General features: G+C 36.1%; 2 protein-coding genes across 2 annotated transcripts; both read right to left on the bottom strand.

The window, feature by feature from the left end:
• Positions 1 to 2,592: 2,592 nt before the first annotated feature.
• On the bottom strand, positions 2,593 to 3,936 carry LOC120341801 (uncharacterized). The gene is made up of 3 exons (XM_039410361.2): positions 3,776 to 3,936; positions 3,156 to 3,370; positions 2,593 to 2,864 (listed from the first exon to the last, which is right to left on the bottom strand). The coding sequence occupies exons 1-3, from the start codon at positions 3,852 to 3,854 to the stop codon at positions 2,613 to 2,615; spliced, it is 546 nt and encodes a 181-aa protein (XP_039266295.2). The 5' UTR covers positions 3,855 to 3,936; the 3' UTR covers positions 2,593 to 2,612.
• A 1,143-nt stretch (positions 3,937 to 5,079) lies between these two features.
• Positions 5,080 to 8,871, bottom strand: LOC120341802 (actin, cytoplasmic-like). Its single transcript, XM_039410362.2, has 7 exons — positions 8,412 to 8,871; positions 7,599 to 7,807; positions 7,335 to 7,493; positions 7,078 to 7,216; positions 6,630 to 6,728; positions 6,042 to 6,227; positions 5,080 to 5,607 (listed from the first exon to the last, which is right to left on the bottom strand). The coding sequence occupies exons 1-7, from the start codon at positions 8,869 to 8,871 to the stop codon at positions 5,279 to 5,281; spliced, it is 1,581 nt and encodes a 526-aa protein (XP_039266296.2). The 3' UTR covers positions 5,080 to 5,278.
• Positions 8,872 to 9,525: the final 654 nt, after the last annotated feature.

Genomic DNA, 9,525 nt, shown 5'->3' with positions numbered 1-9,525 from the left:
TTTGCTCTGAAACTGCAATCAATTTTTTTATTGAATACAGATAGACGCATTGGAATTTTCATCGTGACGTCGCGGAAGTATAGCCACAAATAGCAACTTCAATAATGAAACCCTAAAGCTTGAAGAAAGATGAATCACGATCGCCATAGCCCACTGGTGAACCACGGAAACTTTTTGAGGTGGGCCACATACCAGATATAAATTGCTACAGTTGTTGAATAAAAAAAAATGATTCGTTAGCAAAATCGCGTCCTGAAAAAAAAAACCAAGATATCTATTGCAAAACATGCCTCGCTGTTAAAAAACATTATGACGCAACGAACACATTCCATGGTCAGATTGCACTAAAAGGGGGATAGTAATAGAAATAGTAATCGTATCGTCATTTGAAACTTGGAAACCGGTTGGAATGGCAAAACGAAAGTTCATCGAAAATTACATTCAGTATGAATTCACATCATTTCTTAAAAACAGAGAAGAAAAAGAACAGTGTGTTTTATGCTATGAAGTTCTTGGACATCCTTCATTGATGCCATCAAAACCGAAACTTTATTCGGAAAAAGTTCATCCAGCCTACAAGGATAAAGATGTGTGTTTTTTTTTTCAAACTTAAGGAAGATAGTGTGAAGCGTTTGCGATTGGATTTTACAAAAGAATCCCAGCAACATTCCCGAAGCATTGTTGAAACGTCTTATGCAGTGAGCTTTATAATCGCAAAGCAATATAAATCGTACGGTTCCATTACATTTGAACCCACGTACATTTGAACCCGTGACAATTGCACCTGCATACTATTGCACCTATGGAAATTTTTTTGTTGTACGGATAGTTGAACCCATACTAACCCTAACCCATGGGTTTCAGCACCCGCATATTGATTGAACCCGCGGATATAGACATGGGTTCAAATGTACGTGGGTTCAAATGTACGGTCACCAAATCGTACACAATTAACGAAACTCTCATCAAACCATGGGCTTCAGAAATGGCTAGAATTGTACTTATTGACGAAAGTAAATGAAAGTGGCATAAAATATAATATCTTGTTTTGCTCTGCATCAGAGGCCAACACGAGAGTGAATGTGATGAAAAAGTTGGCTGCGTTTACTGACCAAGAAGGGGTCGCCTGGGACAATATTTGTGGTATATGCGCGGACAGTGCTCCTGCAATGCTAGGAAATAAAAGTGGCTCACAGAGATTAGTGTGTAATCGTTCTCCTGATGTCATTGTATAATATGATACACAGACAAGCTCTTGCTCTCTATCAAACTTTCTTCAAGATGTTCTGAACACAGTTATCAAGACGGTAAACTTTGTAAAGAATGAAGCACTGAACACACGCCTGTTCAGAAAATTATGCTCTGGGATGAATGCTGAACATTTACTATACTCATACTCGGGCCTGTCGGCTGTCCAAGGGCAATGTTTTAGTCAGAGTTTTTGAACTAGGGAAGGAATTGAAAAAATTTCTGAACAAAAAGGGAGAATACGAATTAAAATCTTGCTTTTCGGATAGTACCTTCATATATAAACTTGCTTATCTAGTTAATATTTTTGACCAATTGAACCTCTTAAAACTTTGTATTTAGTTACAGGTGTAGAATAATAATGGCGAATGTTAGTGGGACTGTTGTGCCTGGTGCATCCTTACTATAGCTGCAATTTGTGGACAAATGTCAGAAGAAATATACTCTTAACTCTTCTTTCGTGTTTTTAAGTCTTTCAAGTTTTTTTATTTATTGTTTTATATTATTGTTTAAGTAACAAAATCCAAGCCCGCATAGATAGGAAGTTAAGAATTGTAGTAATGTCTTTATTTTGCTTAAAGTTGGATACTCTTCCATAACAAAGATCCAAAGGCATCTATCTACTGGCAGTTGTGCATACTTCAGTTTGAAAAGACTTCAACTGAAAAGACTTGCTAATTCCTTCTTTTCACATAAGTGAAAATTGGATAGATTTGTGACCGATTAATTCAAGAAAGGATTGTGAACCACTTGAAATAAATTCGAATATGAAATCTCTTCGCGGTACACTAATAACCATTCATTTGGAAACTACTTCTCTAACTAGATATTTACTAATTTTTTTTTAAAGCGTGACAAGGGTGTTTTGGCGTGGTCTTGAACGCAAAAGTTGAATATATACGAAAGGAATATTGGACACTTTTCTGTTGTAGGGCTAAAATAACAACTGATCGAATATGTGAATAGGAAGGGAGATCTTGACAAAATTGCATTGTGATTGAAACCATAATATACGCTTCAAAGATCATTTTTGTTGAATTTGGGAAATTGAAGTTGAAAAGTGTTACCAAATTTAAACATACCGTAACATGAGTAGAAAGGCTCTCAAAACAGGAGAAATTTGAGCTATTGTTTATCCAATGAAATTATTACATTACTGCCCAAAATTGTACTTTCGACTTTATATTATTCGTAAAAACTAACAAATGTTTGACTATATCATTACATTCATACATGATTTAAACACGTCGTCTTTTTCAATCTTCATTTTATTCATTACAAGATAGACAACAATCTTTTAGCACCAAACACATTTCAGAAAACATCTTGCTAATGATAATCTAGTTGTCAAATAAATGTAATCTTTACTCGTCTACCACTGCTCGACATAGAACTCCGTCGGCGGTCATTGAAGGGTCAAATAAAATGAATTCAGCATTTGAGTCTCCACCCTCTCTACAGCCCGGTGCCGAGAGTTCTTTTGAGACATAAAACATAATGTGTTGTCCTTCAGCGCGAGATCCTCTAAACGCGGGACTCCATAATTCATCAAGTGGCCCTATCTTCACATTGTAAGGAAGTGGTGGATTGTCAGTTTTCAGAAGAATTCTATTGTTCTGTTAAAAAAATAGAATGATGATGATTGAAAACAGAAGGATGAAGCACCATACCAAATCATTCCATACACTGTGGCTGGATATGGGTTGATTCGCTTGCTAAAAAATCATCATCGGTGTACCAAAAAGTGGAATGGATGTTGAAAAAATAGGTTCGTTTTAATGTAACGTTGTTGGAGTTCAGGTAAATATTGTTTATCGAACTTAGTCGTCAGAATGTCGACTTAAAATCAGAGACGTTTGAGAATGCTATGACACGAAAAATGGTCTTCAAACAAAAATTATACACACCCGGGCTGTTTTCATTCCTGTCCAAATTCTGAGGGACATAGAACCCTCTGGTATCATATCTGCAATTTGAGACAGCAAAGAGTGGTGCTGCTTGACGGTGCAAATGTTTCCTATTTCCATGCCAATTCCTTTGCAGAGTTCTTCGGCTTGGGAATAGAATACGTTCTCGGGAGGAACAAGAATTTCAATTGTTTCACGTGAAGTACCACAATACGCTGAAAAAGTGTTTTATTGTATGGGCATTAATTCAATTTATAGAGTTTTCGAAATAAAATAATCTATATTGAAGTATGCGTTCATTCGAAATCAGAAGACGTTGGAATTCAGCATAAACCATTGGAGCGTCTTCTATATCGCTGGGAACATCTATAACGGAACAATAAATAGTATTGTAGCTTGCCACTGACCCATTTCCCCGCGCATCCATTGCTATCTAAATTCTAATTGACGAGGAACAAGTGAATACGTTATACAGGTTCTCATTTTACCGAACTGACAGACAACAGGTTCCCTTCTTGTCAGAAAACAATGCAGATCTTCTAGACAAAATCGGTTTTCCAAGAATCGTCACTAATTGTTACATATAGTATTCAAAATTGTCTTTGTAAAATTGTACTCACCTTCAAGTAGAGCATTCCCTTTCCCTTTGTGAACTCCAAAAATGCAGATCAAAGCGACGATTATAGAATATCTAAACATTTTCAAGTAGATTCAGAACCCGAAATGATTTCAAGCCAGACAGACCTAATGTTCTTGCTGTAACTAAATAGTGAATAGTTTCTCATCATACACATTGCTATATATTTTCTTCTAAATTTGTATCCGATGTTTCTGAGAAATATTTGTGCTGTACTCATTAAAACTTAAAAATAATAATACACCAAGTAAAATGAGCACTCAATGTTGCAATTCGGATATTTCCTGTTTTGACAAGGTCACAACAATTTTAGCCATGACACACTGGTGCGTTAAAGACGCGTCAGTATTCTTGAAAGCCAAAAAGTAGAACAAAAAATATTAGAGTGTAATTGTTCAACGTCATTTATTGGCCTCTGCAAAATTATACATGCGAGCTTTTAATTTAAACATGGGAATACACGAAACTTGTTAATCCGTACACAAGACACAGGGTATAAATTAAAAGACTTAAAGCAGTTTCATAAAAATATGCATGCATCACTCAGCCATCTGGGGAAACAGTAGTTGAATGATATACAACAAAAATATAATGAAAGGTTGTTGACGCGGCAGCGAGGCCTTACTGTGTTGTTTTTAGTTTTCTCAAGTAAAAATCACTTCCTCTTGTACAATCTTACTTACGGAACTGAATTAACAGGAGACAAGTTGCAGGCATGATCCAATTCCGTTTTTTGTATGTCAGCAAACTGGCAACCCGAAATTAGCCGTTGGAACATGCCACTTTGGCGCCTTAATTAATAAGACCTGTATCGATCGGCGTGTGTCGCTTGGTGGTAGAATTCCCCGTATTTCCCCGGTTTAAAAGTACAAGGTAGGAAGTGGTAGTTTTCGTATTAGTCCGTTTAAAGCGCTTGGTATTACTGCCTTTTGGTTTTCCCTCTGCTATCAGTCAAATGCAACATTCGATGCGTGGCTGAATTTGAATCACTTCCATCTGACTACCAGGGTTAAAGAATGCCCAAGCCTGCACCGGTTTGGCACCTGGCGATATCTCCAGTAACCCCAATTCAAATCGGCCCAGTTAAATCTTTGTCTCAGACCACCAGGCTCCGTAAACGTTTGTTTCGCTCGATCGGCCCTTTTAGATCACAAATATCCATTTCCAATAAGAAGGTTCCTGTATGAATATTCTGCGAACGTTTCGTACAAACTATAGCAATAAACGTGTTCTGAAATCAATTCCTGAATAACGTATTTGATTCATCTTTCTTGTTAAAATCAGCTTTAGATTAATAATAACGGACGTCACTCAGCACGTATTTTGAATCTCTCATTCTGGTACACACCCATAGTTGCTTATATCAATAGTTATACATATATATATTTATGTCATAAAAATGAATATATATAATAATAAATAACTGAACACCAAATTTTTACAAATGACAGAGATGCAATATCCTTCATCATACTGAAAAAATATTTCACACGTATTTCCTATGAATTATTGTTTCTCCGTGTTCATCATATAATTCTCGACTGACCCATCGATGCTTTGAAGAATTCATTGAAACCAAGGTTGAAGCACCACGCCATTCGGCATATTGTCTTTTTGGCAGTAATAAAACGTTAGCTCGGTCATTAGCATTCTCGTTTTTGTTGAGTTCCATTCTAAGGCGTTCTCCGATTCCCGGTAACAATGAAGATCCACCCGTCAGAATAATATTTTGCCGCAAAGCAGAAATTGATTGTTGATCTTCAATCGAATGTAAACTACTCAGGCAAATATCTGACAAACTGCTTTCAGTGCAACCTAAACAACAAGGAGCTAAAATGATGTTTCATCTTATTGAAAATGTAGTCATGGAACTGGAAAAAGACTTTTTGAGGGGATCAATACATAGATGTGAATAATACAATTTCGAAAATTTTTCATTTGGAAATATTACAAAGATATATCGTAGGTTTCTTTTGAATTGGAATTCAATCATAGTTTGAAGCAATATTCAGCAAAGTATTTTGATAGTTTAAAAGTGGAAAATATTTCTCATTTACTTGATTTTTAAGAATTCGCCCTTCGGGCTAAAGCCCTCGTGTACTAACAAAAGTTTGTGCAAAACGAACAATTTTTGAGCGAACAATTTACTTAATATTAATATGTTTCACAGCTGTCATCTGTTTTCTGGAAAGGACGACTCGATTACGCATAGGCCAAAATTTTTTTATTCTATGTTTAAAATTATTTACCTGGAATCATTTGTGGTTTAAAGAATATCTCCGGGCACTCATATCTTTCATTTCTCAAATTAACAGATTTTCCATTTGGGAGAGTGTACGATTTTTGTTCACAAAGCTTTTCGTCTCTCTTTGTCTCATCATAATCTTTGCACACGTAGTTTGTCTTTTCAACCATTGCTCTGGCAATGTCTTCGTCTAAAAAGGAAGGGATTACACACACAGAGTCTTCAGCATTTTGTTTTATCAAGCAGTAAACTCTCATCAGCTCATCTTTTTAAACCGACTTTGCGCCAATCAAGTACGACGTCATTATATGTGCCTGACATGTGGTTCCATTACATTTGAACCCACGTACATTTGAACCCATGACAACTGCACCTGTATGCTATTGCACCTATGGAATTTTTTTTGTTTCACGGATAGTTAAACCCATACTAACCCTAACCCATGGGTTTTAGCACCCGCATATAGATTGAACCCGTGGATATACGCATGGGTTCAAATGTACATGGGTTCAAATGTACGGTCACCCTGACATGTACAGAAAACCAGACGTTGCAATGAAAATAAAATAACATTTCCCACAAAAACAATTACCAATGCTTGAGAGTTTTGTTGTCATAATTCTCTGCAGTTTGTCTATGACATCTTTGTTTCCTATTTTTGTTGTTCGTACTGCGTGTTCAATGATGTTTCCTGTAAACATACCGAAATGCATTAGCATAAGTTAAATTTGTGAAAGATTAATTCAAAAGAATATCAATTTGTAGCAGCCGCATATTGATTTTTGTTGTGACTTATGTTATGAAGGTACTTCAAACTCATAACGGTCTTTTTATACAGTATTGAGCACGAAATCGACTTATAGGCTGTTGTGCCAAATTGTTAGTGGTTTTGGTACCTATGATGTTGTTGCCTTTGTCTTTCTAGGCACCGGCATGTGCCCAAGTCGACAGTACCACTTTTATTTCCATCTATTTGAGCAGTTTAAAAATAATAATGTTTATAATTGCCTGGAAAAAAATTAGTCCGCGTGTCTACTAACCTTGTACAACTGGTACTGCGTGACAAACTCCATGGCCCAACGACACTAGTAATCCAGTCGAATGTCCAAATGCATGTAATGCAAGTGACGGAGATGAACCCAAATAAAGTTTTTTGACGTCAAATTTCTCAAACATCATCTGAAATGTACGTTGATTAGAAGTTGCTATGAATAGATTTGCAAGAATTTACATTTACAATCGATTCAACTTTTGCGAACCCTGCGATACAGAAACCAATTTACCAATGTTAATTTACCTCTGTAAGTTTCTCTCTTCGTTTTCTGTCACTTAGTGGTGATTCTGGAATAACCACACCATACTCGTTTGGTTCCAAGTTGAGATCCATATGTAAAATATGGTCGTACACTCGTTCCATGTCATCCCAATTCTCAACAATTCCCCGATTGATTGGATTCTAGATCAAAAGGGTTGTAGTAAAAACCATTTTTCATTGACATGATCTCTAAACTCATTTGCACGTTAATAATTGATGCGGAGAAGGGGTATATGAATACCATACCGAATACTTAAGTGAATTTCCTCTTAATTTAGCATCTTTTCCGATGAAAGTTTCGACAGATGTTGCGTTGTCACGCAGTCTTCCAACTAATGTTGGAATCACCACCGATGGAATATCATCGCCTGTTAGACCTGCCTTGCAAAAGCCAGTTCCCGCGTCAACGACTGCTGCTTTGAAGCATCCTGCGTCGATGGTGATTGTCGAATTACCTAAAATCAATTAATTAGTCTTAGATGGATTGGCATTTATCAGATTGTTTGATAGAGGACATGCAGAATATACATTTTGAATGCATGAACGCAGCGCGCGGATTGGACTGTGCCAACAGGCCGAACTTTGTTCTATCGTAAGTCAACTACTTCTCAGGCATATAGAATTTAACCTGACAGGTAAATAATGCAATTGTAAATTATCTGATTGAATTTCCAATTTAGTGAAAATTGATACCGAAAATAGTAGTATTACGTTCAATAAAAATCACGGGGAATTTATTCCGGCAGTCTCAGTGTAACAACGGTCAACTTTTTTCCATTACCCTCTATTCACTAAATATGTAATAATTTAGCATCGATTCTAAAAACATTAATGACTGTGGAATTCCGGAAGATTGGCAGTTGTCGCACAACTGTTATATCATAGCATAGGCACTGACAAATGGGGGGAAACGTAATAATTACCGTGCATGGTGTAATTATTGAAGAATTCATGTCCCCATTGTAACGTTTGCTTCATATAATGGTGCGAAAATTAAATATAACAAACTATATGTAATAATGTATTTACTACACAATTACATTACACTTTTTAACTCACCCACGATAGTACTGTGAAGTGTGAAATCTGTTTGATCATGTGTTGGTACAATGCCTGAAGTAAACAAACTTTGCCTCAACTCTCGTAATGCTTTGTCCAGTGCAATTTGTTCCTCACCCTGAGGTTGCAGTGTGTCAATGTTTTCGTCCTTTACTAAATTACCGCGAGGTGCCTTTTCCTGTTTATCCTTATGCTTATTGTTCAAGTTAGGTAGATTACTTCCGTTATCCTGATTGATTTTATTCGTTTGCTCGGCTGTATTAGTAATATCCACATTCACGTTTTCGTGTTCTGGCACCGCAAATGATTTAACTTGATTAATTTTTTCACTGTCTTGTTTATAGATTACTTCCAAATCCTTTACGTCGTGTATGATTTTTTCTGTTTCAAGTTTATTCGTCTCGGGTTGGAACTTAACATTTTCTGGCTTTTTAACGTCGACACTTGCGGAACATCCCATACTATTTTGTCTTACACTACCTGCCTTCTGAAATAATTCTTCCAATGCGAACTTAGATCTGAGTTCAAAATATTTACATTGATGCTATATAACGGATATTTGACAAAAAAATATAAAAATCAAATTATTACGAGAATGACTAGTATTTTACGTAGATACGATTTGTTCCCAGTATCGTACGCGATTGGTGACGAATGTTTGTATGCCAACTGATGTTTGCAGTGTAATTCATTGCGTCAAACGAGCATCATTACAACAAACATTGAATTTTCTTCGACTAGGTCGGAAATCATTTCAATTGTAAACCTCAAATTGTTTGTTCAAACAAATAACGAATAATAGAGACTTATGCCAAACGATCAGAAGTATGATTTATTAACTCATTTTGCTTTCTAACTTTGGTTTTCATAGCTTCTGTTTTCAGAATATTAACTAGCATTTTTCAGTAATTGTATAGAGCAATATCTATTATTACCAAAAACAATATATGGCAACTCTCGGACGGTTGATATCGACATTTCAATGGCATATAATTTCGAACGAACAATAATTTTTTTATGTAAAATCTCCATTTATAACTCATTGCCTCTGCATTGTTTATTACGTTGTCTTGGTGAGAAATATTTGTGCACCCAGTCCGTCATTTTGGTGACA

This window comes from Styela clava, chromosome 3 (genome assembly GCF_964204865.1).
Source record: "Styela clava chromosome 3, kaStyClav1.hap1.2, whole genome shotgun sequence".
Taxonomy (NCBI): domain Eukaryota; kingdom Metazoa; phylum Chordata; class Ascidiacea; order Stolidobranchia; family Styelidae; genus Styela; species Styela clava.
Note: the sequence above shows the minus strand (reverse complement) of the source record. Positions and strands in the feature narration are given on the sequence as shown.

Excerpts from the sequence above, each read along its gene's own strand:
- LOC120341801 (XM_039410361.2), bottom strand. The coding sequence starts at position 3,854 with ATGTTTAGATATTCTATAATCGTCGCTTTGATCTGCATTTTTGGAGTT. Across the intron at positions 3,371-3,775 it reads AGGGAATGCTCTACTTGAAG|CGTATTGTGGTACTTCACGT; the intron begins GTGAGTACAATT and ends ACACTTTTTCAG. Across the intron at positions 2,865-3,155 it reads CAGGAATGAAAACAGCCCGG|AACAATAGAATTCTTCTGAA; the intron begins GTGTGTATAATT and ends TTTTTTTAACAG.
- LOC120341802 (XM_039410362.2), bottom strand. The coding sequence starts at position 8,871 with ATGGGATGTTCCGCAAGTGTCGACGTTAAAAAGCCAGAAAATGTTAAG. Across the intron at positions 7,808-8,411 it reads ACTTCACAGTACTATCGTGG|GTAATTCGACAATCACCATC; the intron begins GTGAGTTAAAAA and ends AATTGATTTTAG. Across the intron at positions 7,217-7,334 it reads GAAGAGAGAAACTTACAGAG|ATGATGTTTGAGAAATTTGA; the intron begins GTAAATTAACAT and ends CGTACATTTCAG.